At 36.2% G+C, this 26,047-nt stretch overlaps 1 protein-coding gene across 1 annotated transcript; it reads left to right on the top strand.

Annotated features, from left to right (window-relative positions):
* Positions 1-7,735: 7,735 nt before the first annotated feature.
* Positions 7,736-8,386, top strand: DCAF16 (DDB1 and CUL4 associated factor 16; the record flags this gene model as incomplete). Its single annotated transcript, XM_079700701.1, has 1 exon — positions 7,736-8,386. One exon carries the CDS (start codon positions 7,736-7,738, stop codon positions 8,384-8,386), a length of 651 nt encoding a protein of 216 aa, XP_079556827.1.
* Between the last annotated feature and the right edge of the window lie 17,661 nt (positions 8,387-26,047).

The raw sequence follows: 26,047 nt of genomic DNA, 5'->3' as shown, positions 1-26,047 counted from the left end.
AGCATGTACTCAACATAAATTATATTGATGAGATAATTTACATTCTTTTTTTTTCCTATTAAGTCTTTGGAATTGGGAATTATTTTACACTAGCTACATTTCAAACAGCTCAATAGACATGGGGCTAGTGACTACAGTATTAGATAGTGTAGAACTATTCTTACTTTGGGAACCACTGGAATATACCATTTGTTTTTCATGTAAAATCAACTGGTGAACTAAAAGAACAAACTAATATTTGGAGGAATTTTTCTTATTTTGTGGCCTTTAATTGCTCAACTCTCCTTATGCTTTGGGTGCCTGCTACCTTTTTGTTGCTTTGTTTAACTGTGAAGTTTCTAACAATATTATTTCATTTACCATATTTTATTTGGTTACCCACAAATGAGAGGTGACTTCATACCATTTTGTCATTACTGAAGGATGAGGCATCTGGCCACCAGAGGTCAGCCTAACTATATTTTGACCAGCTTGGGCAGGGGGGATTAATAACATGTTTTTGTTCAGTATTTTTGGAACATTATCTGAAAAGTTAAAAAAAAGATACTAGATTACAAAAATGGCAGCCTTCGGAGTGGAAGCAAATATTTTCAACCATATATCCCGTAAGATGTTAATATCAAAAATATATAAGGACTCATATAATTCAGTAAAAAAAAAATTAATAATAACCTGCTTTAAAAATGAGCAAAGGACCTGAATAGACATTTTTCCAGAGAACACCTACAAATGGCCAACATGTATATGAAAAGGAGCTCAACATCGTAATCATCAGGGAAATGCAAATCAAAACCACAATAAGGTATCACTTCACACCTGTCAGGATGGCTGTTATCAAAAAGTCAGAAGATAACAAGTGTTGGTGAGGATGAGGACCCTTATACACATTGGTGGGAAACAATATGGAGGTTCCTTAAAAAAGTAAAAATAGAGCTATCATATGATCCAGCAATCCCCCTTCTTGGTATATATTCAAAGGATAAAATTACTATCTCAAAGATATATCTGCATTCCCATGTTTATTGCAGCATTATTCACAGTAACCAAGATATGGAAATAATCTAAGTGTCCATCAATGAATGAATGAATAAAGAAGATGTGACATTTATATACATACACAATTCAGCCTTTAAAAAGAAGGAAATCCTGCAACTTACAACAACATGGGTCAACCTGGAGGACATTCTGCCATGTGAAATAAACCAGACACAGAAAGACAAATAATGTATGATCCCACTTATATGTGGAATCTTAAAAAGTTGAACTCATAGTAATAAAGAGTAGAATGGGAGTTATCAGTGGCTAGCAGGTGGAGGAAATAGGTATCAAAGCATACAAACTTTCTGGAGACCTAATGTACATCATGGTGACTATAGTTGATCATGTATACTTGAAATTTGCTGAGAATAGATCTCGAGTGTTATCATCACATGCAAAAAAAAAATAGTAACTGAGGTGATGGATATGTTAATTAGCTTGATTGTGGTAACCATTTCACAGTGAATACATATATCAAAGCATCACATTGTACATGTTAAATATATGTAATTTGTCAATCATACCTCGATAAAACTGGTAAAAAAAAAAAAAGATGCTATATTAAGCTTAAATTCACTGCCTTTAGCTTACCTGTGTCTTGACTTTTGCTTTTAATGCTATAGGGAAAAGAACACATTGTAGCAACTAAACTAAGCAAACTAATTCGTATGGTAAGGCTATTTCTGAAATTACAGAAAAATGGTTCTTTCAAAGTAAATTATGCATGGGAGTGTACAGAGTAAGTGGTTAATTCACTTTTGATATGAGGGTATTATTACTCAGTGGAATGTAAAGAGGTAACAGTGATGGGTTCACTCTAGAATTTACATATGCCTTCAAAGAAACTTTGTCTTATGTTTGCTTAACAAGAAAAAGTAGAGTGAGCCTTTTAAAGAATGCTTTGAGCAACATAATTACTGAGTATAGCCAATCAATAATCATGCAAATGGAATCTGGTTGAAATGAAAATAGTAAAAATATAAGAGGACAGAAGAATTAAAAGCTAACCCCTGGGGACTTCCCTGGTGGTGCAGTGGTTAAGAATCCGCCTGCCAATGCAGGGGACACAGGTTCGAGCCCTGGTCCGGGAAGATCACACATGCCAGGGAGCAACTAAGCCCGTGCGCCACAACTACTGAGCCTGTGCTCTAGAGCCCGGGAGCCACAACTACTGAGCCCGTGCTCCGCAACAAGAGAAGCCACCACAAAGAGAAGCCCGCGCACCACAACGAAGAGTAGCCCCCGCTCGCCGCACTAAAGAAAGCCCCGGGCGCAGCAACAAAGACCCAACACAGCCAAAATTAATTAATTAATTAATTAATTAATTAATTAAAAAAGTAAACACCTGTCTCAATAAAATACTTATGGTATGTTTTAAATTTTCCTTTTGTTTTCAGATTGAAGTAGGTAGTAATATTATAAACTTTTAAAAGTATTTGCACTCATGTTCTTAAAGATGAAGTTATAAGCAGTGACCTTTATATTGCTTTCGTAGCATTATCTTTGTTGATCTTGTTTAAAAAAATTATTTCATTTGTCTTTGTACAACATAGTACCAAATCACCTGAATATAATTTAGGAATTTTTGTCTCCCTAGAATAAAAGTGAAACATGCTTGTATAGTTACTTACAGCAGGCCTTCATCATTCTCTCATTAATTTTTCCAAAAAATTTGCTAAGCCCCTAATACGTGCCAGACACTGCAGAGAACTAAATTAGATAAAGAATGAGTAGAAGCCAGAGAAATGTTTTTTAGAGGAATAGTACTGACATGAAACCAGACCATATCCACTTCAGTGTGTATTTGAAACTAGAGATGTTTACTAACTTTCATTTTGGAAATCATTCCTACATGATGGCATGAGTGGGATCTTGATATTTTGGTTTTGCTTTTTTCGTTTAGACCTATGCCTTTAGTCCATCCGTGTTGCTATGTATACTTCTAATGTGCTTTTAACACATGTTACCTATCCACTCCTCCAGTGATGGAAGCCTGGAATGCTTCTATTTCTTTACCACCAAAGATGACTCCCCAGAGTACATGTTGGTCTTATGGAGAATTTCTCTGCTATATATACCCGAGTGGAATTCCTACATCATGAGTTGTGCAATAGTTTGACTAAGTAGTGATGCCAGATTGCTCTTCAGAAAGGTTACCCCAGTCTGTAATCCCACCAGTAGTGCTGGTTTCTAAGGGAGTTCCTTTAGTCCCCTCATGAACACTTGGCATTTTCCAGCTTTCTAATTTTTACCAAAATAATAGAATAATGTGATATCTCTTTACACATCATATAGTTAATGGCCTGTGGATTTTCTCTTCTGTAAATTGTATATTTTTGTCCTTTGTCCATTTCTTTATTGAGATTGCTACCTTTTTGGTTGTTGTTGATTTGTAGTTAACTTTGTTCTTGATGTGTTTAGTTCAGTCCAAAAATATTCATTTTGCTGTGATTGAATTCATCGTATTTTGGTCTTGTGCTTTATGTTTTTTTAAGAAGTGCTTCTCTGCCCCTAAGTCACAAAGATATTCTCCTGCATTATATTCTATAAACTATATAGTTTTACAATTCTCATTTAGGTCTTTAACCTGTCATGAGTCCTCCTTTGTATGTGGCATTATATAGGTATACAGTTTTATTTTTCTTCATGTAATGAGCCAGTTTTTACCAATATTATTATATACTAAATGCATTCATTCCCCCTTGATTTATGTGCCAACTTTACTGTATACTACATTCTTAAGTCTTATGTGGCTCTGTTTCTGAGCTTTGTTCCATTGGACTATTTGTTCTTAAACTAACCACCCTATTTTAATTTCTGTGACTTCTGTAACATGTGTAATAATATGTGTTAATATCCTGTAGGCCATGATATTTATTTTACTCTTCTGTTTAAATAGTTTGTTTAGTTATATGTGGAATTTTATTCTTAACATATTGGAATTGTATAAATTAATTTGGAAAAAAGTTCTTTATAATATTCATTGTTCCATCCAAGAGCATGGAATGTCTGTCTGTTTTAAATCATCTATGTCCTTCATTAGAATTTTACAGTCTTCTTCATAGAGGTCTCGCATATTATTGGTTAGTTCTTAAATCCTTTATAGGTTTTTTTTTTTTTGCCCCTATTGTGCAAGTGATGTATGTAATACATTTCATGGTTAGTATTGCTGGTGTTAAGAGTGCCTGGGGTCAAATCCTGATTCTATCACTTAGTAGATATATGACCCTGGACAGGTAGCTTAAACCTCATGTATAAAATGGGGACAATAAAAGTACCTCTTACAGGATTGTTAGGGGAATTTTAAATGAGTTAACATTTGTGCAGTTCCTAGAATAGTACCTGGAAAATTTTAAGTGCTATATAAATAAATTAATGAATAGTCGTAGGTTAATCTCAGATCCAGGAACTTTGTTGAACTCTTTTATTAGCTCTAATAGTTTATAAGTTAGGCTTTTTTAATGTTAGATGACCATATCATCTGTAAATTCGTAGTTTTGTATCTTCTTTTCCAGTTCTCACACCTTTTTTAAAAAAAAAAACATTGATTAGGACTTTAGTACTTCGTTACACAATATCAGTCCTTATCATCTTTATCTAATTTCATTTTTTTAATTAATTAATTTTTGGCTGCGTTGGGTGTTTGTTGCTGCGCTCGGGCTTTCTCTAGTTGCGGCGAACGGGGGCTATTCTTCCTTGTGGAGCACGGGCTCTAGGCGCGCGGGCTCTAGAGCGCAGGCTCAGTTGTCGTGGCGCACGGGCTTAGTTGCTCCGCGGCATGTGGGATCTTCCTGGACCACGTATAGAACCCTTGTCCCTTGCATTGAGAGGCGGATTCCTAACGACTGCACCACCAGGGAATTCCCTAATTTCATTTTTAAAGGGAATATATCTGAAGTTTCTCATTTAGGATATTTCCTGAAAGTTTTTCGTAGATAATTTTTACCTTGTTGAGAAAGTAACTTTCTCTTCCTAGTTTGGTAAGAGCATTTTGTTTTTTAAAACATAAATAGGTGTTGATCAAGAACCAAGAATGGTTAAATATCCATAGTTAATAAAATTATCTAATTTATTTTATTGCTGTAGTGACTTATATTTATAAGTTTTATGAAGTTGAGATATTCTTGCTTTCCTATGATAAGCTCTACATGATTATGACATTCTTTTTTTCTTTAATACACTATTACATTTTGTTAGGTAATATTTGAAATTTTTGCAAGTGAAATGAGCCTTTCTTATTCGCTTCATCTCTAGATTTAGAATTAATATATTATTATCCTCATAAAAGTAGTTTTATGCTATTTTTCTTTTTTCTGGAACAACTTATATAAAATATGTATTAATTTCCTTGGAAGTTTAGTGGAACTCTCTTATAAAACCATTTGCACCTGGTGTTTTTAATAGGAGGTTGTTACCTTTTGAGTTTCTTTAATACTGGTCTGTTTTATTCAAGTTATCTATTTCTTCCTGTACAAATTTTAGTATTTTATATTCTTCTAGAATTTAGCCATTTTATCTCGGTTTTCACATTTTAGCATATATTATGTTTTTAATTTTGGGGGGGTATTTTTAAATCTCTTTCCTGATAACTCTCACTAGTTTTGTTTTTCTTATTCATATTTTCAGAAAACCATCTTTCAGTTTTATCACTCTATTATTCTTTTATATACCATTTAATTTCTGCCTTTATTATTTCCTTTCTGCTTATTTTGCTGTTGCGCTTTTCCATTGTCTTGAATTGAATGCTTAACTTGTGCGTATTTAAACTTCCTTGTTTCCTCATCAGTGTATTCAAAGCTATAAATTTCTTCTAGGTACTGGTTTGGCCATACCCCACAAATTTTTGCTTGTGGGGTTATATTATTATTCAGTTTTATATCTAATATCTTTTATGATTTCCATTTTATTAATTCATGAGCTAGTTTCCTAACAGGATTACTTTTAACTAACCTTTAATATTTACTTTTATTACATTATGGTTAGAGAATTTAGTCTAAATGAAATTGACCCTTTGGAATCTAGTTATACTTTATAACCTAATGCATGAACTATTTGTGTGTGTGTGTGTGTGTGTGTGTGTGTGTGTACTTAATATCTGTTCTGTTTGGTATAGAGTTTTGTATACTTAAATAATATAATATCTAAAGTATATTAATATTTTAACTTTTTCAGAATGCTTGTATCCCTGCTTATATTACCCTGTCAGTTCTATTAGTTGTTACTAGAGAAATTTTGAGGATGTGCTTTTAGGGTCTTAGATGTTTATGATGAATGTATCACTTTCATTGTTTTCCTTTTACTAGTATTATCATCGATCTTTGTCCCTTATATTTTTTTGGCTTGAAATCTTTTTTGTTGGATATTAAGATTGCTGTCCCAGCTTTATTCTGGTCCACAGTTATCTGATATATATTTTTTCATATTTTTAGCTTTGACCTTTTTTGGGTCTTTTTGCTTTAAAATATCTTTTGTTAGCAGCATATTGTTAAATCTTGTTTTGTTTTGTTGATCCAGTCTGAGTGTCTGCCTTTTAATCGTCAATTTAAGCTGTTTGTATTCATTGTAACTCCTGCTATATTAAGATTTATACCTGCCATCTTCCCTCATTATCTGTTGAGTATGGTCATAGGACCACAACCTCTGGGGTCCCAGCAAGAGTTCTAACGTATAGAACTCTACAACCAGCACAGGTCCCCTAGAACTAATCCCAACAAGCACCTCTAAAGGTAAAAAAGATATCTTTTATAGCTCCCTATTTGGAGTTTGGGGCATAAGGGATCTGCTTTTGCAGAAGTAATTTCCTGGGCTAGAACTGCATGATAAAAAACAAACTAGCCCAGATATGTACCAACAAAAGATTAAAGTGGCCCCAGGCTCTCCTTCCCAATTTTGTCATGGTAGGGTCCATTCCCAGTAGGAACTCTGCCTAAACCTATGTGCTAGAGATGGGAAAGCTGATAAGGCTTCTTGCTCAACATCATGTGCTTGGATAGTCTGTGAAGTTAGATGGATAATAATGTTACCCAGTGCTTTCAGGCTTTAATATCATGTCTCTAGTCTTCTCATTCACAGGTTAAGGCTACCTTTCCAGATAGTCCAACAACTAAGTCACCAGTTCCCAAGGACATTTGCACCACCTATGGAAAACATCGGATCCGTGCACACCAGACAGATCCTTGACAACTCGTCCCACCAACCCCCTGCACAAAAGTTGCTGCACCAGCGGACAAAGAAGGCGACCACTGAGTTTCTTTTCATTACAAAATAGATATAATATCCCTGCCAGCAAAAAAGAGTACGCAAAGTGTCTCTTCATAATTTCACAACCAGTTGAGACCATGCTAAGAAAATCAGCTTGCCTAGATGAGGACCCCTTCTCTTCTTGGGTAGCCAGGATTTGAAGGAGAGACTCTGACCTGTGCCACTGGTAAGTGACTAAATTTTACACACTGAACTGGTCCTGAGAACTGAGCTGTCTTCTTTGTAAGTGAAGAATATACAACATAATCTTGAAGAACTGCACAGTGGTGCGAGCCAGAGGCATACTGTGTGTGTGTAACAGACTGAGAAACAGACAAATGAATCCTATTGAAAGGATTTCTCATCTTCTGCTTCTATTTGCCAGTGTTAGTGTTTTACTGGCTTAGATTGTTACCTTTTTCTGGTACCTTTTTTTCTATACTGTTGTTCTATTCTAATGGGTCCTAGAAATCCCTCTCCTGACCCCTTATCAGAATCAGAAAGTGAGGAAGAAGAAAATGCTAACTACCTAAATGAGAGTTCTGGGGAAGAGTGGGATTCCTCTGAAGAAGAGGACCCTGTGGTGCCCAACCTAACACCTCTTGAGAGTCTTGCCTGGCAGGTTAAGTGCCTTTTAAAATATTCTACAACTTGGAAACCTTTAAATCCTAATTCCTGGTTGTATCATGCTAAACTCTTGGATGCTAGCACACCAGTCCATATACTACGAGAGATAGGACTAAGACTCTCCCATTGCTCCCATTGTGTACCCAAACTGGAACCAATTCCTGAATGGCCTCCTCTAGCTTCTTGTGGAGTCCCACCTTTTCAAAAGCCCCTTATGAGTCCCAGCCGGCTTTCTAGAGATCATGCCACTCTAAATGGGGCACTGCAGTTTGCCACCAAACAGTTAAGCCGAACATTGAGTAGAGCCACTCCCATACCTGAGTACCTAAAACAAATTCCTAATTCATGTGTTTCTGGTTGTTGCTGTGGCTGGTTAACTAAAACAGTTAAGGAAACGACCCGCACTGAACCCATCAACACTACTTACTCCTACACTGACTTCCAAAAGGCAGTTAACAAACTCCTAACTGCATCACTATAAAGATCCACCATTCCTTCTCATATCTCTCGTGTTGCCAGTTGAGAAAGGAATACAGTTACACAGCCCACAGTTGAGGAACTAACAAACATCTTCTCAACCAAACTGTCCTGATATGCCAAAATACGATCAAGTACTGAATATAATACCCAAGAGCCCTGTAACTCAACTACAGAAGATGTGCATTGTGAGCATTCACTTTGAAAGACCCTGTGGTTAAAATGAGAACTTCAGTAGAGAATTAGTCAAAAGGGACCTTATTACAAGAGATAAGTTGACTATTCTCCACACTTAATTCTCCCCGCAGTTTACTCTGCCTGTCTAATGGACTTAACTAGATACCTAATTATTAATGGGAAGGAAAAGGAGGCCACTACCCCATTTGTCACCCAACCTTCAGAATAGCCATTGTGGAAAGTGGTAAGTTAGCTACTCCCAGTAACACCTTTCTGAGCATACTTTTCTCTGATACTCACTTTTAGGGAGGTAGCTGAGTTAAATTGAATAACTAGATAAAAGAAAATGGTGGGAATATGGATTTATCTCCCACTTTTTATATTGGTAGACCTACATATGGCACCCTTTAGGAGTTCCTATTTTGGGGGGAGAGAGTGCAGTAGTGTACTAGTAGCCTACACTGCTCCAAACCTATTATGGAACCTGCCGTTACAGCATAAACATTTTATAGGCTCCCACCAGGCGGTCTCTAGCTAAAGTGGCTTATAAGATCATACCTGGGGATTAAACAGACACCTGTTCCGTAGGCAGTATATTTCCTGCATCTTGGCATCCAGACCTTAGTCAAGAGCAAATAAAACCCATTCCAAAGACCAATGGGAAAAAATTAAGAGAGGATTTATGTTAGTGGATTAAAGTATTTCATCTGTATGATGTTCCCTGGAGCAGTACTTCATGCACTTTCCACGCCCATTGCAAACTTTTCAGGAACTTTACTGCAGAAAATCTCAGCCTAATACAGTCTGAAGTTGAAGAGTTTTTTAGCATCATTGTTTTTCTACATCTAGCTTTAGACTTTTTTTCTGGCTGAATAGAAAGCATATGTATCCTTGTAAATGAATCTTGCTGTGTTTATTTAGATGAGTCAAAACGTAGAAATCAACATACATAAAATGCATGAGACCAGTAAGTCTTCTCACACACCTACAATAAAGAGTGAAACCTTTGTGTGATCCTAGTTGACTGGGTATCTAAAGGGAATCAGAAAACAGATTGTTAAAGATATATCACATATCCTTCCTTATTTTAGTTTTGCTTTTTCCTATTCTCCATAATTAAGTGCTGTATACAGTGTGGCATCAAAAAATTGAAGCATTAATGGAATCACAAATTCTATAAATGTATAGCAACTTTAAGGAGAGAGGAGAATGTTTATAACCTAATGAGTAGTTTCTGCTGAACCTTAGTTGTCTCCTCTTAAGGAAAAAGGAGGGAATTACAGTAGGTAGGAAAAAATATTTGTTAATGGAAAATTCGTTACTGAACTGAAACCATATAATGTTAGTGTAACTGAATGTATCAGTAACTGTTCCTATGTAGATGTTCTATGAAGTTGGTTTTTAAAATGTTACAAAAACCTGTTTCTTTCTTTGTTTCTGTTTTTTTTTTTTTTTAGGGGAAGTTGGGAAGAGGTAGAGGGGTCTAAAAATTAAAATCTGTTGATGTTTATGTAACTATAATATGTGCCTCTGTGTGTGTGCGTGTGTGTGTGTGTGTAAAAGTGCCTTGTTCATGAACACATTTTTGCTGTTCATTCCCAAAGGAAGCCTTTCCCCAGCTTCCCAGCTGAATAAACCAACAGCTTTGTACATGCTGAACAGAGTATGGTCATTTATTCTTCATGAATGAAATAGATTCTGCTTTGCTTAAGGCATATTCAACATTCACCAAGTGCTGAATAGAGTCCATAGAGATACAGTATATCTGATAGGAGGTGACTTGGCAGCTCTAGAAAAGAAACATACTTGAAGAGGAAAGTGTCAGATATGCAGTCAAGACCCAGATTTGAACCCATTTGTTTGTGTATAAGTAATTCCAGGTTGCACAAAATGATAGGTACCTAAATAAGCCTTAAGCCTTTACTTTTTGTGTGCCATGGTGTGGGGTTAGGGGTGAATTTACCACTTTCACACTCTCCCGCCATGGGCCTTTGGTTAAATGCAGTCCCCATAATTAGGATAAAGAAGGATGAGTTTATTCCCTATTTATAGAAATATTTATCAAAAGAGTAAGGAAACAATTTCTAAACCAACAGACATCAATGTTATTTAAAGGTATTATTCTGTCTTGGTGCGGATAGTCTCTTTTTGTTGACGCAGTCCAGATACCTTGAGCCCAGAAGACCATAAACATGTTTTTTTAAGCCCATCAACTTCCTAACAGAAGAAATCTAGACATGGCAGGAGGAGGGCAGATGTTAGGTCACCTTTAGGGAATTATTTTGCTGAGACTTCAATCACAACTATCCATCTAAAACTTTTTCTCTATGGTGAAAACAGTGTTTTGATATTAGAGTAGATTCTTAAAGCAATTAGGACTTTAGAAGTCACTTGGGTTGTTTTCTTACTGAAAACATAAATTCTCTTACATAATAAATGATTTTCTACTTTTGGCTCCATTGTTAGAGAATTCAATATCTTTTGGAGCAGCCCATTAGTTTTAAATAGAAATTTAGTCATTCATCTAATAACATTATGGAATGCCTACTATAATCCAGACACTGGGAGTGCAAAATTAAATCATGATATACATAAGAAATCAGTTTTAAAATAAATTGAACCAATGTGAATTACCCCGAGGCTTTTGGCCATTGATGCTCATTTACTGTGAGCTAGGGTCACAGAATATAAGCTTACTCCTTACACTGGCCCTTAAATATTTGAAAATGAGACAGTCATCGAAGTGTAGTGGGAATTCAGATGGAGAGCACACTCCAACAATTAAACCCCACAAGAGGTAGTCAGCTAAGGGAATACATAAAATAAATAGGTATTTTATACACAGATTTAAATTGTATATACTAAATTCACAAGGCAGTGGCAGACAAAGATCAGGACCAGAAGTGTTATGCTCATATGACTGGGGTATTTGTATAAAAGCCCAGAAAGTCTGGATAACTACTCAGACTTCATGAGACAACTTTATACAAGCTGCTGGCACATAAATTCTACTAATGAGTGGTATCCATTGGACTGAGGAAAATTGAAGGAGCTACACTAACTGACACCAACCACCAGGTATTTCTTCTGTGTCTACTTGCCGTCATCAAAAGGAAAATCTCTGTGGTGTATCTTTGCCAGTTTTGAACAAAATTTAGTTAATGGCTACATGTTTAAGTGTGATCCTTGTATATAATCTTCTAATCTCTTTGTATTGGTGGCAGCAGTGGGATTATATACTATACAATTTTTGGAAATGAGACTAAGGAAAGGGAGAGGGTAAACGTATCACAGTGATCTGATCTACCCAGCTCCTCTTAGCTGTAAGAGCTATGACCAGCCCTTCTCAATAAGGTATGGAAAAAGAATACTTGATTTTAAAATAATGATTTATAATAACAATGTAACAGGCAGACAGTACTATAGTTGCTTCTAAACTGTGGAGTCAGTTTAAAATGTAGCCTCCAATGAAGACCCATTATCAAATGGACTAGGAATATACATGTTTCATTTAAAATGTCAATCCTGAACTTAATCACTTTTATTCCAGCCCACACGTGACATAAGATGTAATCCATTTAATTCCAAGAGAATTTTGTTCATTTCTAAAAAATATTCAAAAATAAACTTTTGTGGCACAGTGTAAAAATCCTTTCAACTCACATCTTCACTCAGGTTAAAAAAAAACCTTAATATTATGTATAAATGCAAAAATAATATCTTACCCCATCTCAAGGACCACTTTCAGGTCTTGGGTTGAATCAGAGAACAAGCCTGTAAGCGACGAGCATTGAAACTGAGGCAGAAGCGGGGCATTGGTGAAAGCCAGTCCTCTACCTTCTCCTAAAACCTGAATACTGTGGCTTTTGCCTTTTTTTTTTTTTCCTACATATTGAGCATAGACCTTTGTGAGGAACCTCTCCCCTCATCCCCTGCAGCTGCTGCATGTGGTTGATCATTGCTTATTTCTCATTGACAGCAGCTCATTATAAACCTGGAAATGACCTTCCACAGCTGGGCAATATTTACCAAAGTCATAACTAATGTTCCTCTATTTTCTTCTTTTTTAATATTATAGCACCTGTTGAAATGACACTATGAAAGATACTTTAAGATAATTTCCAGAAGTGAGGAATCTGAAGATGAGAAAAATTAAGTGACTTGTCCAATTCAATACAAAGTATTTAAATATTTGAATCTATTAATAACCCACTTAAGACATGATAATGTATATAAAACTGTACAGTGAACAATAAACAATTCAAGCTCAAAAAAATGTTAGTGACAGCTTAGGGTTGGAGCATAAAACAGTAAGTACTCTGGAATTTGGGCAGTTTATCTGGGAAGAAATAGATGACCCTGAAACATGATATGAAAATTCCTGAAATCATTTGGAAAGTTATGCTGTATTCCCTAGCGTAGGACATAACCAGTATTCACCTAGGAGACAGGATCCCAGCCAGCCTAACAAGATTATAACTGAGTTCCTAGTATACACAGAAACTGAGCTGGTATGGTATCAAACTAGATATCAACAGAAACCAGATGAAAGCCATTTTTATAAAGTATTGCAGCTTATAAATGAAGGAGCTAGTAATATTTTATTGGGGGGAAATTATTATATTTGGGTTAACTACTAAACCCATGCTTAATGCTACCCTTCAATCCATGGTGTCAGCTTATGAGACCTGACACTCCAATACATCAACTGATATCTTGCTTTGTGTGTATTATCTAGGTCTGGTTGGGGCAACTTTGTTTGGGAGGTGCACAAATAATTGGAACTGTCCAAGAGTATGGCCATCGTCCATCAAAAAAGACCCTAGATTGGTTTTATGATTGAACCCTGAGCAACCAAAATGGCTTGATAGAGTGGCAGAGCTCTGGTGACACAAGGGGCTGACCACACTACCTAGAGAATCCAATTTCCTATAGTAATTGAAAGCATTAATTTTGGCCACAGCCAAGGCATTGTACATTGCAAAGTGGGTGCATATGGGGTTGCCCATGGCTACCTGCCTGGTAGTAATGTAGACTTTCCTGGTGGCTTGAATAGCTTTGGTCCAGATCCCAGTTTCCTTCTTTAAACCCAGTTTTTCTATGTTGGTCACTTTCTACTTACGATATACTGTTTAAGTAAATGTGTTGGATTGCCAGACTTAGCAAATAAAAATACAGGATGCCCAAGTAAATTTGAATTTCAGATAAACAATGAAATAGGGGCCATACTTATTGGAGGAAAAAAAATTAATTATCTGAAATTCAAATTTATCTGGCATCCCATATTTTATCTGGCAACCCTGTGAATGTGTGAGTAACACTGGTTAAATTTGGATTGTAGTCGTGTAGTTGTTCCCAGGGAACACTCTGGTTCTTTCCATTATATGTTGTTTTTTTATCTGTGAATACTTGATACTGGAAGAGAGAGGCTAACACATAGTTGACCCAAGATTAGAACTGTTGTTAAGAGATAAAAGAGGAAGGGCTTCCCTGGTGGCGCAGTGGTTGAGAGTCCGCCTGCTGATGCAGGAGACACGGGTTCGTGCCCCGGTCTGGGAAGATCCCACATGCCGCGGAGCGGCTGGGCCCGTGAGCCATGGCCGCTGAGCCTGCGCGTCCGGAGCCTGTGCTCCGCAACGGGAGAGGCCACAACAGTGAGAGGCCCACGTACCGCAAAAAAAAAAAAAAAAAAAAAAAAAGAGATAAAAGAGGAAGGTCAATTGCAGATATGAGCGCTTTTATAGGAGACACATTGTCTTTGGCTAAAATTATCACATAGCCATTAAAACATTTCCAGACGTACAAATTTTCAAAATGATGTCTCACTAATAGGTAGTTTGGGGGGTTGTTGTTTTTTGTTTGTGTGTATTTTAAACAGTTACTTTCTCATTCTCTTTTACCATGAAGGGAAAGATTAAGTGCACTACTTTTTTTTTAACATCTTTTTTTGTTTTGTTTTTGTTCTTTTTTGTTGTTTTTTTTAACATCTTTATTGGAGTATAATTGCTTTACAATGTTATGTTAGTTTCTGCTGTATAACAAAGTGAATCAGCTATATGTATACATATATCTCCATATCCCCTCCCTCGTGCGCCTCCCTCCCACCCTCCCTATCCCACTCCTCTAGGTGGACACAAAGCACCGAGCTGATCTCCCTGTGCTATGCAGCTGCTTCCCACTAACTATTTTACATTTGGTAGCACTACTTTCTTTTTTTTTTTAATACTTGATAGGTAGCACAGTTCTCACAGCCACTCTTCATTGCAGAAAAGGTCCACAAATTTGGAACACCTATCTTTTCCTTCCAGAACCCCCCAAAGAGTCAAAGATTTGGGGGCACAAGTTACCCTGGAAGGTAAAGTTGAGGAGCAAACTTGAAAACAAGGGAATTATTTGAAAGTTTATTTTTGTTCTCCCTTTGTAGCCAGGCAGCTTTCCCTTTTTCTAACAGAAGGATAGAGGCTTATTCTCTAGAGAAATTGAACCAAATGGATCAGAACTGGGACCTGGGTGGGGGGAGAATGGTGGTGGTAGTGAGGTGCTATTCTGAAAACAGGATGATTGAGAGAAGGTCAGTATTCTGAACATTATAATCCTTCAGTGCCCTTTCACCACCTCACTACAGAATCTGGTAACTGGGCTTATCCCCAGCCCTGACCAGCCCATCTAAAAAGATGGACAATTTAAAAAACAGTTTGCCACTTGATTATTTGTTACAGTGAAACCCAGAGTTCACAACCCTGCACATTCATACATGGCTTTCAGTCCCTTGAAGTCATGATAAGCTGATAGCCAAGGATCACTAGACATTTGAAGATACCTTCAACAATGAAAGATGAAGACCAAAACAATTAAAAGTACCTAAAAAGAAAAAAAAAAAAACTGAAAATGAGGCAGAAAACATAAAGCTCCCAAAGATGCTATGATATTTTCAGAAACATAGAATATATTACATCCATGAAAATTAAGAACAGGGTGCTATAAAAGATGAACAATCAGAAAATAATAAGAATATTGGAAAAACAGGAGAGCCAAAATTAAATATGAAATAGATGTGTTGGGAGATAAGCTGAAGAAATTTCAGAAATTAGAAAAAAAAAGCAGAGGTGAAAAATAGCAAAGAAAAAAGAAAATTAGAAGATCAGAATGGGATTCAACATCTGATTAATAAGATCTCCAACATGAGAGAACAGAGAAAGGAGGTGAGGATAAAAAATTAAAGAACATCTCCCAAAAATGTAAGACATGTGGCTCCTAAATTAAAAGGATCCACTGAGTGCACGGTACAATGAATTAAAACACACACACACACACACACACACACACACACACACACACACACACACAGGCTGATATTTCAGGATGCCAGGGTTAAAGAAGATCCTAAAAGTTTCCACAGGCGGAAAACAAGGGTTACATAAAAGTATGTTTTCAGAATGGCATTTTGACTCCTTGGTAGCAATACTAGAAGATGGTAGAAAACTATGAAAGCAAGGTCTTCAAATCTAAGAGGAAAAATGATTTCCAATCTAGTATTCTCTCTAGAATTATGGACAGTCCAAGTATGGGGCTAAAATAAAGGTTAGGCTGGCACAGTCTCAAAATTTTATCCTACCATGTACCCTTTTTTAGGAGGCTACTGGAGGATGTGCTTCACCAAAACAAAGGAGTAATCTAAGTAAGAAGACATGAGATCCTGAAAATATACGATCTCACAAAGGAACGCCAAGAAGGAAAGTCCCACGATGACTGCTGTGTCAAGTAAGTAGAGTGGGGATTTCAGGAAGCAGGTCTCTAGGAAACTTGGAACAAAGTGTGTGAGTACATGGAACGTGTAAAAAATGCAACAGATGGGCTTCCCTGGTGGCACAGTGGTTGAGAGTCCGCCTGCCAATGCAGGGGACACGGGTTCGTGCCCCGGTCCGGGAATATCCCACATGCCATAGAGTGGCTGGGCCTGTGAGCCATGGCCGCTGAGCCTGCGCGTCCGGAGCCTGTGCTCCGCAATGGGAGAGGCCACAACAGTGAGAGGCCCGCGTACCGCAAAAAAAAAAAAAAAAAAAAAACAGATTTTGGGACAAGGGAAAACAATTAAAAGATAAGTACAAGGGTAACTAGAATAATGATAAAATGAAGCAATTTGAAGTACACCAAATACAAATTTTTGGATGAGTGTCTCTGTGTCACAAAAATATATCTGAAATTTTATTTCTTAAAATGTAATCATTCTATTACAATTTCAGTAGTCAGATTTTAGAAGTTTGACATTAAAAATATAGGAAAACTGTAGTATTGTCAGCGATTAGATTGCTCCTTCAGGCATCATACACCACAATTGCAATAGGTGCTCACCTTCAATAAGATGTGCACTGCAGAAGACTTTTTCAGAAAAACTTGTGTTCAGTGACTTGTTTTGTAAAAGGAACTATGCCCCTTGCTTAAGCAAATATCAAATTTTTTAAAAGAAATGATGCATAATACATAGCAATCATTTCAACCAGCTTTTTGTTTAAATTTTAGCCTCTGTAGATTCAAAAGCATAAGGAGTTATTTACTTCTTTACAAATAATATTCTGAAATTTCATATTATTTTTCATCTTCTGTACTGTTTTTGCTATCAGGATATAGTTATTCCCATATAATGCTTTAGATTTTTTTTCTATGTATTATGATTTAGGTTTTTTCCTATACTTTGTTTATATTAATATTATATAACTTAATAAATTTTGATCTAACTGCAAATAATTATGTGTGGTGATGTGTTTTTTTCTCTGTCATCCAATCTATTGAGTAAACCTTGCCAGGACAATTTGTCCGTGTGCCTTTTTTTTTTCTTTTTCTTTTTTTAAGTAAGGGATAATCATACCTACACTAAAATACATAAAGTGCAATAATCATTAAGTGTACCTGATTTTTCACGTAATGCATACTCTCATATTACGATGTATACACTCAGATTAAAGTATAAAAAATTTCTGATTCCCTAGTGCCCTTTTCCCTGATTATACCTCCCCCAGAAATAACCACTCATCTCTTCTAAAGATCGATTAATTTTGCTTGTTCTCAACTTTATGTGAATGAACTCCTCCAGTATGTATTGTTTTACACTTGGCTTCTTTCATCAACATAATATCTGCGATTCATCCAGGAGTTTGCATGTATCCATGGTTCATTTTTTTAAATTGCTATACACTATCCCATTGTATGAATATGCCATAATTCATTTATTCAGTTACCTGTTAAATGGCATTTGAGTTCTTTACAATTTGCAGCTATTACAAATAAAGCTGCAATTAAACATTCTTCTGTGTTTTTTGTGTGTGTAGGCACTCATTCCTTTAGGGAATGAGCCAGACTGCTGTGTCATAGAGTAAAACTGCCAAACACTTTCCAAAGTGATTGTATCATTTTACGTTCTCACTAGCAATGTATGAAAGTTCCAGTTGCTTCACATCCTTACAAACACTTGTTATTGTCAGTCCCTAATTTTACTGATTCTGTTATTGTATAGTAGTATCTCATCGTGGCTTTAATTTACGTTTCCATGATTTGCAATATTGAGTACCTTTTCATATGCTTATTGTCCTTTCAGATACCTCTTTTGAAAGTGCTTTTTCAAGTCTTTTGCCCACTTGTAAATTATGCTATCTTTTTCTTAATGATGTGTTCTTTACATATTTTGTATACAAGGTTGTTTGTCAGATATATGTATGTGTGTTACAAGTATCTTCTACCAGTCTATGCCTTTTATTTTTACTTTCTTAATGGTATGTTATGAGTGGAAGTTTTAAATTTTTATAAAATCCAGTTTATCAGGTTGTTTTTCTATTATTGTTAGTGCTTTAACAAATCTTTGCCAACCTGAATGTTATGAAGATATTCTTCTATGTTGTGTTTTTTTTGAAGCCTTATAGTTTTAGCTTTCACATTTAAGTCTGTGATCCATCTCAAGTTAATTTTGTATATGATATGAGGTGGAAGAGGAATTGTCTTTATTAAAATATTCTTATTACAACTGACATTTTGAAATTTAATGACTGAGAACAATACTTTAGCTATCTCATTTTTCTCTATTACTATCTTCTTTTTATTTTTTTGGTAACCTTTATATTTATTTTATCCAGGTTAAAGGTCATTTATCATAGATGTGGTTTATGTATCTTTGGAGTTTGTCCTTTTCATGAAATTTGAGGTAGGAGAGTTGACATTCCATTTTTCAGTTTTCCTCAAAAGACTGAAGAATTCCCAAATTGGACTTTTTCTTGAAAATTAATTATCTAAATGGTATAAATTAACTAAAATCTAATACTAGTTCTTTGTTTAAAATTTTGAATTTTAGTATGCCAATTCTACAGCTATTGGAATTATAAACAATTGAAACTATTATTCTGCCATGTACTGTTATTTAAATGTTTTTATACATTTTATACATTCAAGGTATTCTTCTAGACGTTATCTAGTCTAATATTCATGTTCATCTGTTTCCCTGTTATTCAGCTACCAGAATGTTCTCAATATCTTTTTCTGTACATAAAATTAACAGTTTTCAAATCAATTATTTGCAGCACTTTACTTTTGCAATACATACACATTAATATTTGAGCTGATTAATAGAATTTCAGTGCATAAAATACATTCATTCAGTTGGTCATTCAGCAAATATTTACTGAGCACCTACAGAGTGCCAAGTACTATTCTAAGCCCTAGCACTTTAGCAGTCAACAAAAAAGACAAAAATTTCTGCCTTCATGGAGCTTACATTTCAGTGTGATTTTTCACTTCAATTTATATCCCAAATGTTTACCTGTACTAGAAAATATATATTCAGATATTAACAGTAAGTCTGAATTATCTGTAATAGATAATTCTATGTCTATCATATTGTGTGCTCCCCTTTTCAGAGTGTAGAGTTCTTATGAGAAATTGCTACCCAGCCAGGAATTATACTTCCAGACCCCCTTATATCTTAGTCAGTTCTCGCCTATAATCAGTTTTTGCCAATGACTACAGAGTTGGTGTGTCAAGTCCAGGCCCCAAGGTATTTTAGAAGTGGATATACCTTCTCTATATTCGTTTTGCCTTTCACTGGCTGGATGCAGATGACTACGTGGTCCTGGAGGATCTTGGAGCACAGATAGAAATAGCCAACTGCTGATTCACTTTAGATGGGAAGGGGGTCCAAAGACAAGTAACTCAGACTTTCATGTGAGCAAAAAAGTAAACTCTACTGTGTTAAGCTACTGAAATGTAGGGTTTGTTTATTTTAGCAATTAACATTACCATAACTAATATACTTGCCTTGTTAATAATACAGATGTTATTAATCTGAATAGGTATGATGTTCATCTGGAAAAAAGAACCATTATCATTGATCTGGTGCAATTTCAGAGTTGCCAAAAATGATACTGAAAGAGGTAGTCAGCTGTTCAGCCTCCCAAAGGGCAAGGCCAAAGCCTAAGAGCAGGTTTTTGCTGAATACTGAAACCAACACACACTTAAATCTATCCCTAGCAGTTAGTGAATTAAAAAAGAAGACAAAGAAGGATTGTATAAGAAAGTAGGAGTAATTTTGAGCACACTTTGGCCCGTGAACCATAGTTACATTGTTATCATATTAAGTGATTACTATTGGAATTCTGATAAAATAAGACTGAGGAATGTGGAAGGGATATGGTGTAGGAAAACCACCTCCTTCCTCCTTCAGTATGGTAGTAAGTGTAAAATGTGTCAGAAAATTAAATATATACATGATTTTTATGCTCATGTAGGAACAGAATTTGTTGCTTCTGCAGGAGTGGAACCAGTGACTAGAAACAGAGGTGGAATGAAGTCATTTCATTTTTTCACTCTTGAATATTGTACTATATGAATAATTACCTATTTAAAAATACATATAGAAATGCAACATTTTATGATTAGCTTGTGAGAATTTATTGGTATCAGGGAAGATATAACTTTACTGAATTTCAACAAAATTTCAGCAAAATCCTTTATGAAAATTGGTGTATGGGATTGCAAAATTGATAACCATAATTTAGTAAGTACCTTTAATGATATCCATCCCTTGAACCTGTGAAGTTTCATATGTTTTCAGTTATAGCAGCTATTAAAATCAATGTTGAAATAAACTGAACTTAGACCTCTGAATCACAATATTCTAAAATGATAAATCAAGATTTTTTAAAATGTTGAAGCATATTCAGTTAAACTGCTTCATCTAAAATACTATATCACAATATATTAATAATATATACCAAAATTTTTGTCAAATTAACAATAATTTGTCATATTTTCTTTAATTCATCTGTTAACTTTCTCTTTTGGGTATATTTTATAGTGTATATAAAATATTAGTACAGTACAATCATAGGTTAAGAAGTACATTATTGGAATGCATGCTCAAAAAGTTTCTGCTGATTGGTTGCTGAATCAAAGTTTAGAGACGTCTGCTGTATACTAAGTGCCATGAGAGCTCAGGGAGAGCATCTCTGACTGGAGTAGTCAGGTCAGGGCTCCCTCAGAGTGCTACCTGAGCTGAGACATGAAGGCTGATAGGATGTGAATAGGAGAAAGGATGAGGAGGACACAATTAATAAAGCAGGACGACATAGAAGGAACTGTTAAGGCTTGTTTGGGACATTAAAGCAATTCTCAAACTGGGGTCTGGTACCATCCACAACAGCATCACTGAAGTGATTGTTTAAAATGCCTTACTCAGACCTGAATCAAAATTTCTGATGTAAGGAGTCAGAATTATTCATTTTTATCAAGCTCATGATAATTTTGTTGTTGTTGTTGTTTGCGTTACGTGGGCCTCTCACTGTTGTGGCCTCTCCCGTTGCAGAGCACAGGCTCCGGACGCGCAGGCTCAGCGGCCATGGCTCATGGGCCCAGCCGCTCCGCGGCATGTGGGATCCTCCCGGACCGGGGCACGAACCCGCATCCCCTGCATCGGCAGGCGGACTCTCAACCACTGCGCCACCAGGGAAGCCCAAAAGAAATCTTTATTGCTATATGCACCATACATCAAAGGAAAGCCAAAAGAACTTCTGCGTGTCATGTTCCTCGTGAAGTTCTTTTAGAGCAAGAAATGCTCAAAACTCTTTTAAAACATTACAATACAACTTACCAGTGTGTTCAAGGGCAGGAGTCTGCTCTCTCATATGAGCCGGTAAGAGCTTTGTAATGCAGTTTATTTTCTAAATAGCATTCTCATCTTCGAAAGAACAAAAACACAACAAAAAAAACAAGGCCTGGCCAATCACTCCCACAGCTTGTGGGGATTATACGTCCATGGAACCAACACATGCAATGGACGAAACCCCAACCCATGTGTATATACACAAATACAGCCTTACACACATCCATGTAAACCATGAAAATTAAGGAAGTTGAAGGCAAACAAGGCAATTAAAAAAAAACATGAAGTACTCTTCAGAAAGTACTCCTAATAACAATATATAAATATGTTTTCTGGAAAAGGAGGGGGAAAACCTGGCATTTTTCAGAATTCTGCAGAAGCCAAAAAACGTTTAGCTTTTAAAAATAAAATATGACATAGGTGCTACACAGAAATGCAAAGCCATGAGACCATATTTTAGGGACATGCAAACTAGTCTGAAATATCAGTAGAAATAAGGCAGGGTGAGGAAAATAACCTTGCAGGTAAAGGAGTTAAGTGAAATACTCAAGAACGTGATCTTGTTTTTAGATGAGCAGTAATAGTAACAATAGAGTTACCCATGCTGCTTAACTGATTAGGAAACAAAATTTCTAAGCAAAGGATAAAAGATTGCCTTAGTAAATTACTATGGAAGAAATCACCTAAGGCTACACTTAGATGATCAGTGTGATAAAGATGAATTTATCCAAGCTGTTGGACAACGGTTTAGCCATCTGGAAAAACATAAGTTTGGATTCCAGCCTCACTCCATGTATCAATATAAATCCCAGATAGATCAAAAATTTAAACATTTAAGAAAAATGAAACCATAAAAGTGCTAGGAGAAACTATTCTTGGATGGGGAAGGCCTTTCTAAGGATGATGCAAAAGCCAGAAAATATGAGAAAAGACAAACAGATTTACCTATGTAAAAATTCAAGATATTTATAGAGCATAAGAAAGGTAAATTGCTAACTGGGGGAAATGTTTGCAATATGTATGATAAATAAAGTGCTAAAAGCACCTGCAAAGAAAGATCTTGTAATAAGTGTTAAAAAATGATTAAAGATGACAATTTTGGTGATACAAACTTTAGCACTTTATGAAGTAGAATAAAATGGGGTGGAAGGCAGGAAGCCTTTATAGGATAAAGAATAAAGAACAAGGAAGAGAAAAATAGAAAATATCTGATTGGCTGGGGTCACCTAGTCAACCTTGTTTCGAGTAAGAAGAAACTAAGTAGAGAGCCCAGAGCTGGCTTGGTGTTTGGGGATTGGCTGACTGGATATACTGTGTTTCTGGTCGCACGGAGCATTACAGGGACACAAAAGTTATCTAGGTGTTGGTTTGCTGACATGGCACCCTACACAGTAGCAGCCCCATCTTGGGTCTAGAAAGTTACTTCAACATGTAGAAGACAGCCTGACAAAAAGAGTGCACAAAAAGTTTAATTCCAATGACTGATCAATTTGTGGAAAGGTGTTTTAACAGCCCTACTAGTAATCAAACAAATGGTGTAGGGGAGACACTCTTCCCCTTTTAAATTGGAAGATATTTCAAGATCACTAGCATGGGAAAACACACATTTTTGAGCACTATTAATGAGTATAATTTGGAATAACTATTCCAGAATAGAATATATAAAGATATATAGAATATATAAAGAATATATATAGATTTAAAATTTAAGATTTAAAATTTGCAAACTCTTTGAAACCAGTTTATTCTAGGATTTACTCCTATGGAAATACTTGCACATCTGTGCAAAGATCCGTGTAGGAAGTTTTCCTGATGCAATGGTAATCTCCAAATATACTGCCAGGCAGACTATCCCAGATGTCATGGATGGACAGCAAATCCTTACAGCCCAAATTAAGATGCTCAAATCCCATGGTTTACTGAATCACTTTTAAACAGAAGTCAATTGGAAAGTATAGTGAAGGTTAAGATATTTAGGATAGGGTGCCAGGGAGGTGGGAGGACCGCATTACCTGAATCCGGAGGTATGCAGTGTTGTTGTCCTGTCTGCTGCAGCAGCCTTGCCTTCTGAACGTGCAGGGGTTTTTTGTTTCATTTGGTTTTTTTTGTTTGTTTGCGGTACGTGGGCCTCTCACTGTTGTGGCCTCTCCCGTTGCGGAGCACAGGCTCCGGACGTGCAGGCTCAGCAGCCATGGCTCACAGGCCCAGCCGCTCCACAGCATGTGGGATCTTCCCAAACCGGGGCACGAACCCGTGTCCCCTGCATCGGCAGGCGGACTCTCAACCACTGCGCCACCAGGGAAGCCCTGAACGTGCAGTTTTGAGAACCACAGTTGAAATTGAAACAGGGGCTCAGCAGGTGGAGGATGCCTAGAGTCAATACGTGCTTGCTCTGTTAGAAATGTGCAAAGGCAAGTATACCTGGTTAGCGGTCTTCTGAGAGCCATGTTTTTTATCTGTGTTTCTGGGGCAGGACATTCACGGGGCCAGAATGAGTGTCAACAACAAATGGCATTTTAGGGATGATACAGCTGTCAGCCTGAAGGTGGCATCATCTTTACCTTACATCTTTGGTCTTTCCATCTTTTTCCAACTATTAATAACACTGTTGCTCGTTCCCTCCTTTTTACATATATTCCATTCTATCTTTATCCTGTCTTACAGTACACTCTGTACTTAACACATTTTAAGAATTCTATCCAACATAAGTTTCATATATCCTTTTTGGTTTTCCTGTCCTTTAGAACAGAATTGAATATCCTCATAATACAGCAAACATTATAAACATATATGAAACATTTTGCTTAAAATATAAAAAAATGAAAGAATTGTTCAATAATGGGTGGGGTAAATATGTTGTATATAATGGAATACTGGCTGTTTAGATTGTAGATTGTTATTGGCAAAAGGAAAATAACATTGAGTGAATAGGGTTCAAAAACATTATTACAGTATCTCATTTATTTTAAAATACATATATGTACTTAACATTTTCTAGATGTTTTCAGAGAGATGTCTAGAAGAATCTTCAAAATATTAACAGCAATTTTCTTTGAGTGTGGGACTTGGGGTGAGTTTTGCTTTCTTCTTATACCCATTTTTTGTATTATTACAGGTGAGATTGAGGAGAGGGGTAACTAAAAGAAGCTTATATGTTTATAATCTAAAGAAAAAACAAATCGATTGTAGTTTTAAAAAGTTTCAGATTGCCAGCACTGTGCTCTGGGAAGAACAGCCTCTGAAGTTGGATAGACTCAGATCCATTTACTAGCTGTGTAAAATTGGGTACTTAGCCTCCCTTAGCTTCAATTTTCTAGTCTGTAGAATGAGAATAATAAGTGCCTTAGTGGGGGTGAGAACATGTGCAAAGAGCATGGCATAATTCCAAGACCACATTAGTGGGCTAATAAATGCCCTGTATTAGACAAAGCACATAGTCCTCTTCTGCCCTCTATTTCATTCCTGATAGTGTGAAAAGACCTACTAGTGACAGTGCTAGAAAACCCCAGCAAACTGCAAAGGACTCTTTCCAAGACAGGCCAGCTTGTGGTACCTTGATTACAGTAACTGAAGTCCAGCAAAGCCTGATAACGGAATCTGCTTTCCCCACTGTCTGCCACTATAAAGTTGCAAGTATAATATATCCAACTGGAAAATGTTTTGGCCCCCAGACTTAATAAGATCATAATTAAATAACTAAAACTTGGAGTTAGAAAGCAGTATTACTAAACTTTAGTGTGCATAAGATCATCAAGAGCAGTGGTTCTCAATCCTGTTCACACCCAATATCACCTTTTCTATAATGTTCATGTTATTATCTTGAAATTCATAGATAATTTTTTAAATTAGTAAACACATTTTAAAGATCAGTATAATTTCTTGACAGTAATAGAAAGGAGAAATAAAAGGAAAGCAATTATAATTAAATCATTTCAGTATGGAAATGCTCTGGCTTGATTAACTTTATGACATAATGTAGTACTCAGATGCTTGTATATATTGGCAGACTCACCATGAATGTGGCAGTTACAATACAAGTGTGTTGTATCAGCAACCAAATATGAGCCACAAAGCCATTGATGATGTGATTTTCCACAGAGGTGAACAATTTTTGATAAAGTTCTGAATCAAAAAGGCTAATTTTCTTCTAGTTTACAAAGTGGTTGAATTCCTGTAAAATGTATTATATATTAATACCCTGCAGAAAATACTCTAAATTTGGAATTAAGTAGGACGCTCATTTAAAATGTGGATTCTGGATCCTCACCTCCAGAGATTTTGACTCATGGAATCTAAGATAGGACCAAGAATCTACATCAACATCCTGGCAGTGATTCTGATTCAGGC

Source organism: Hyperoodon ampullatus, assembly GCF_949752795.1.
Source record: "Hyperoodon ampullatus genome assembly, chromosome: 1".
Lineage (NCBI taxonomy): Eukaryota > Metazoa > Chordata > Mammalia > Artiodactyla > Ziphiidae > Hyperoodon > Hyperoodon ampullatus.
The sequence above is the reverse complement of the archived record's forward strand: the minus strand, read 5'-3'. Positions and strand labels throughout refer to the sequence as shown.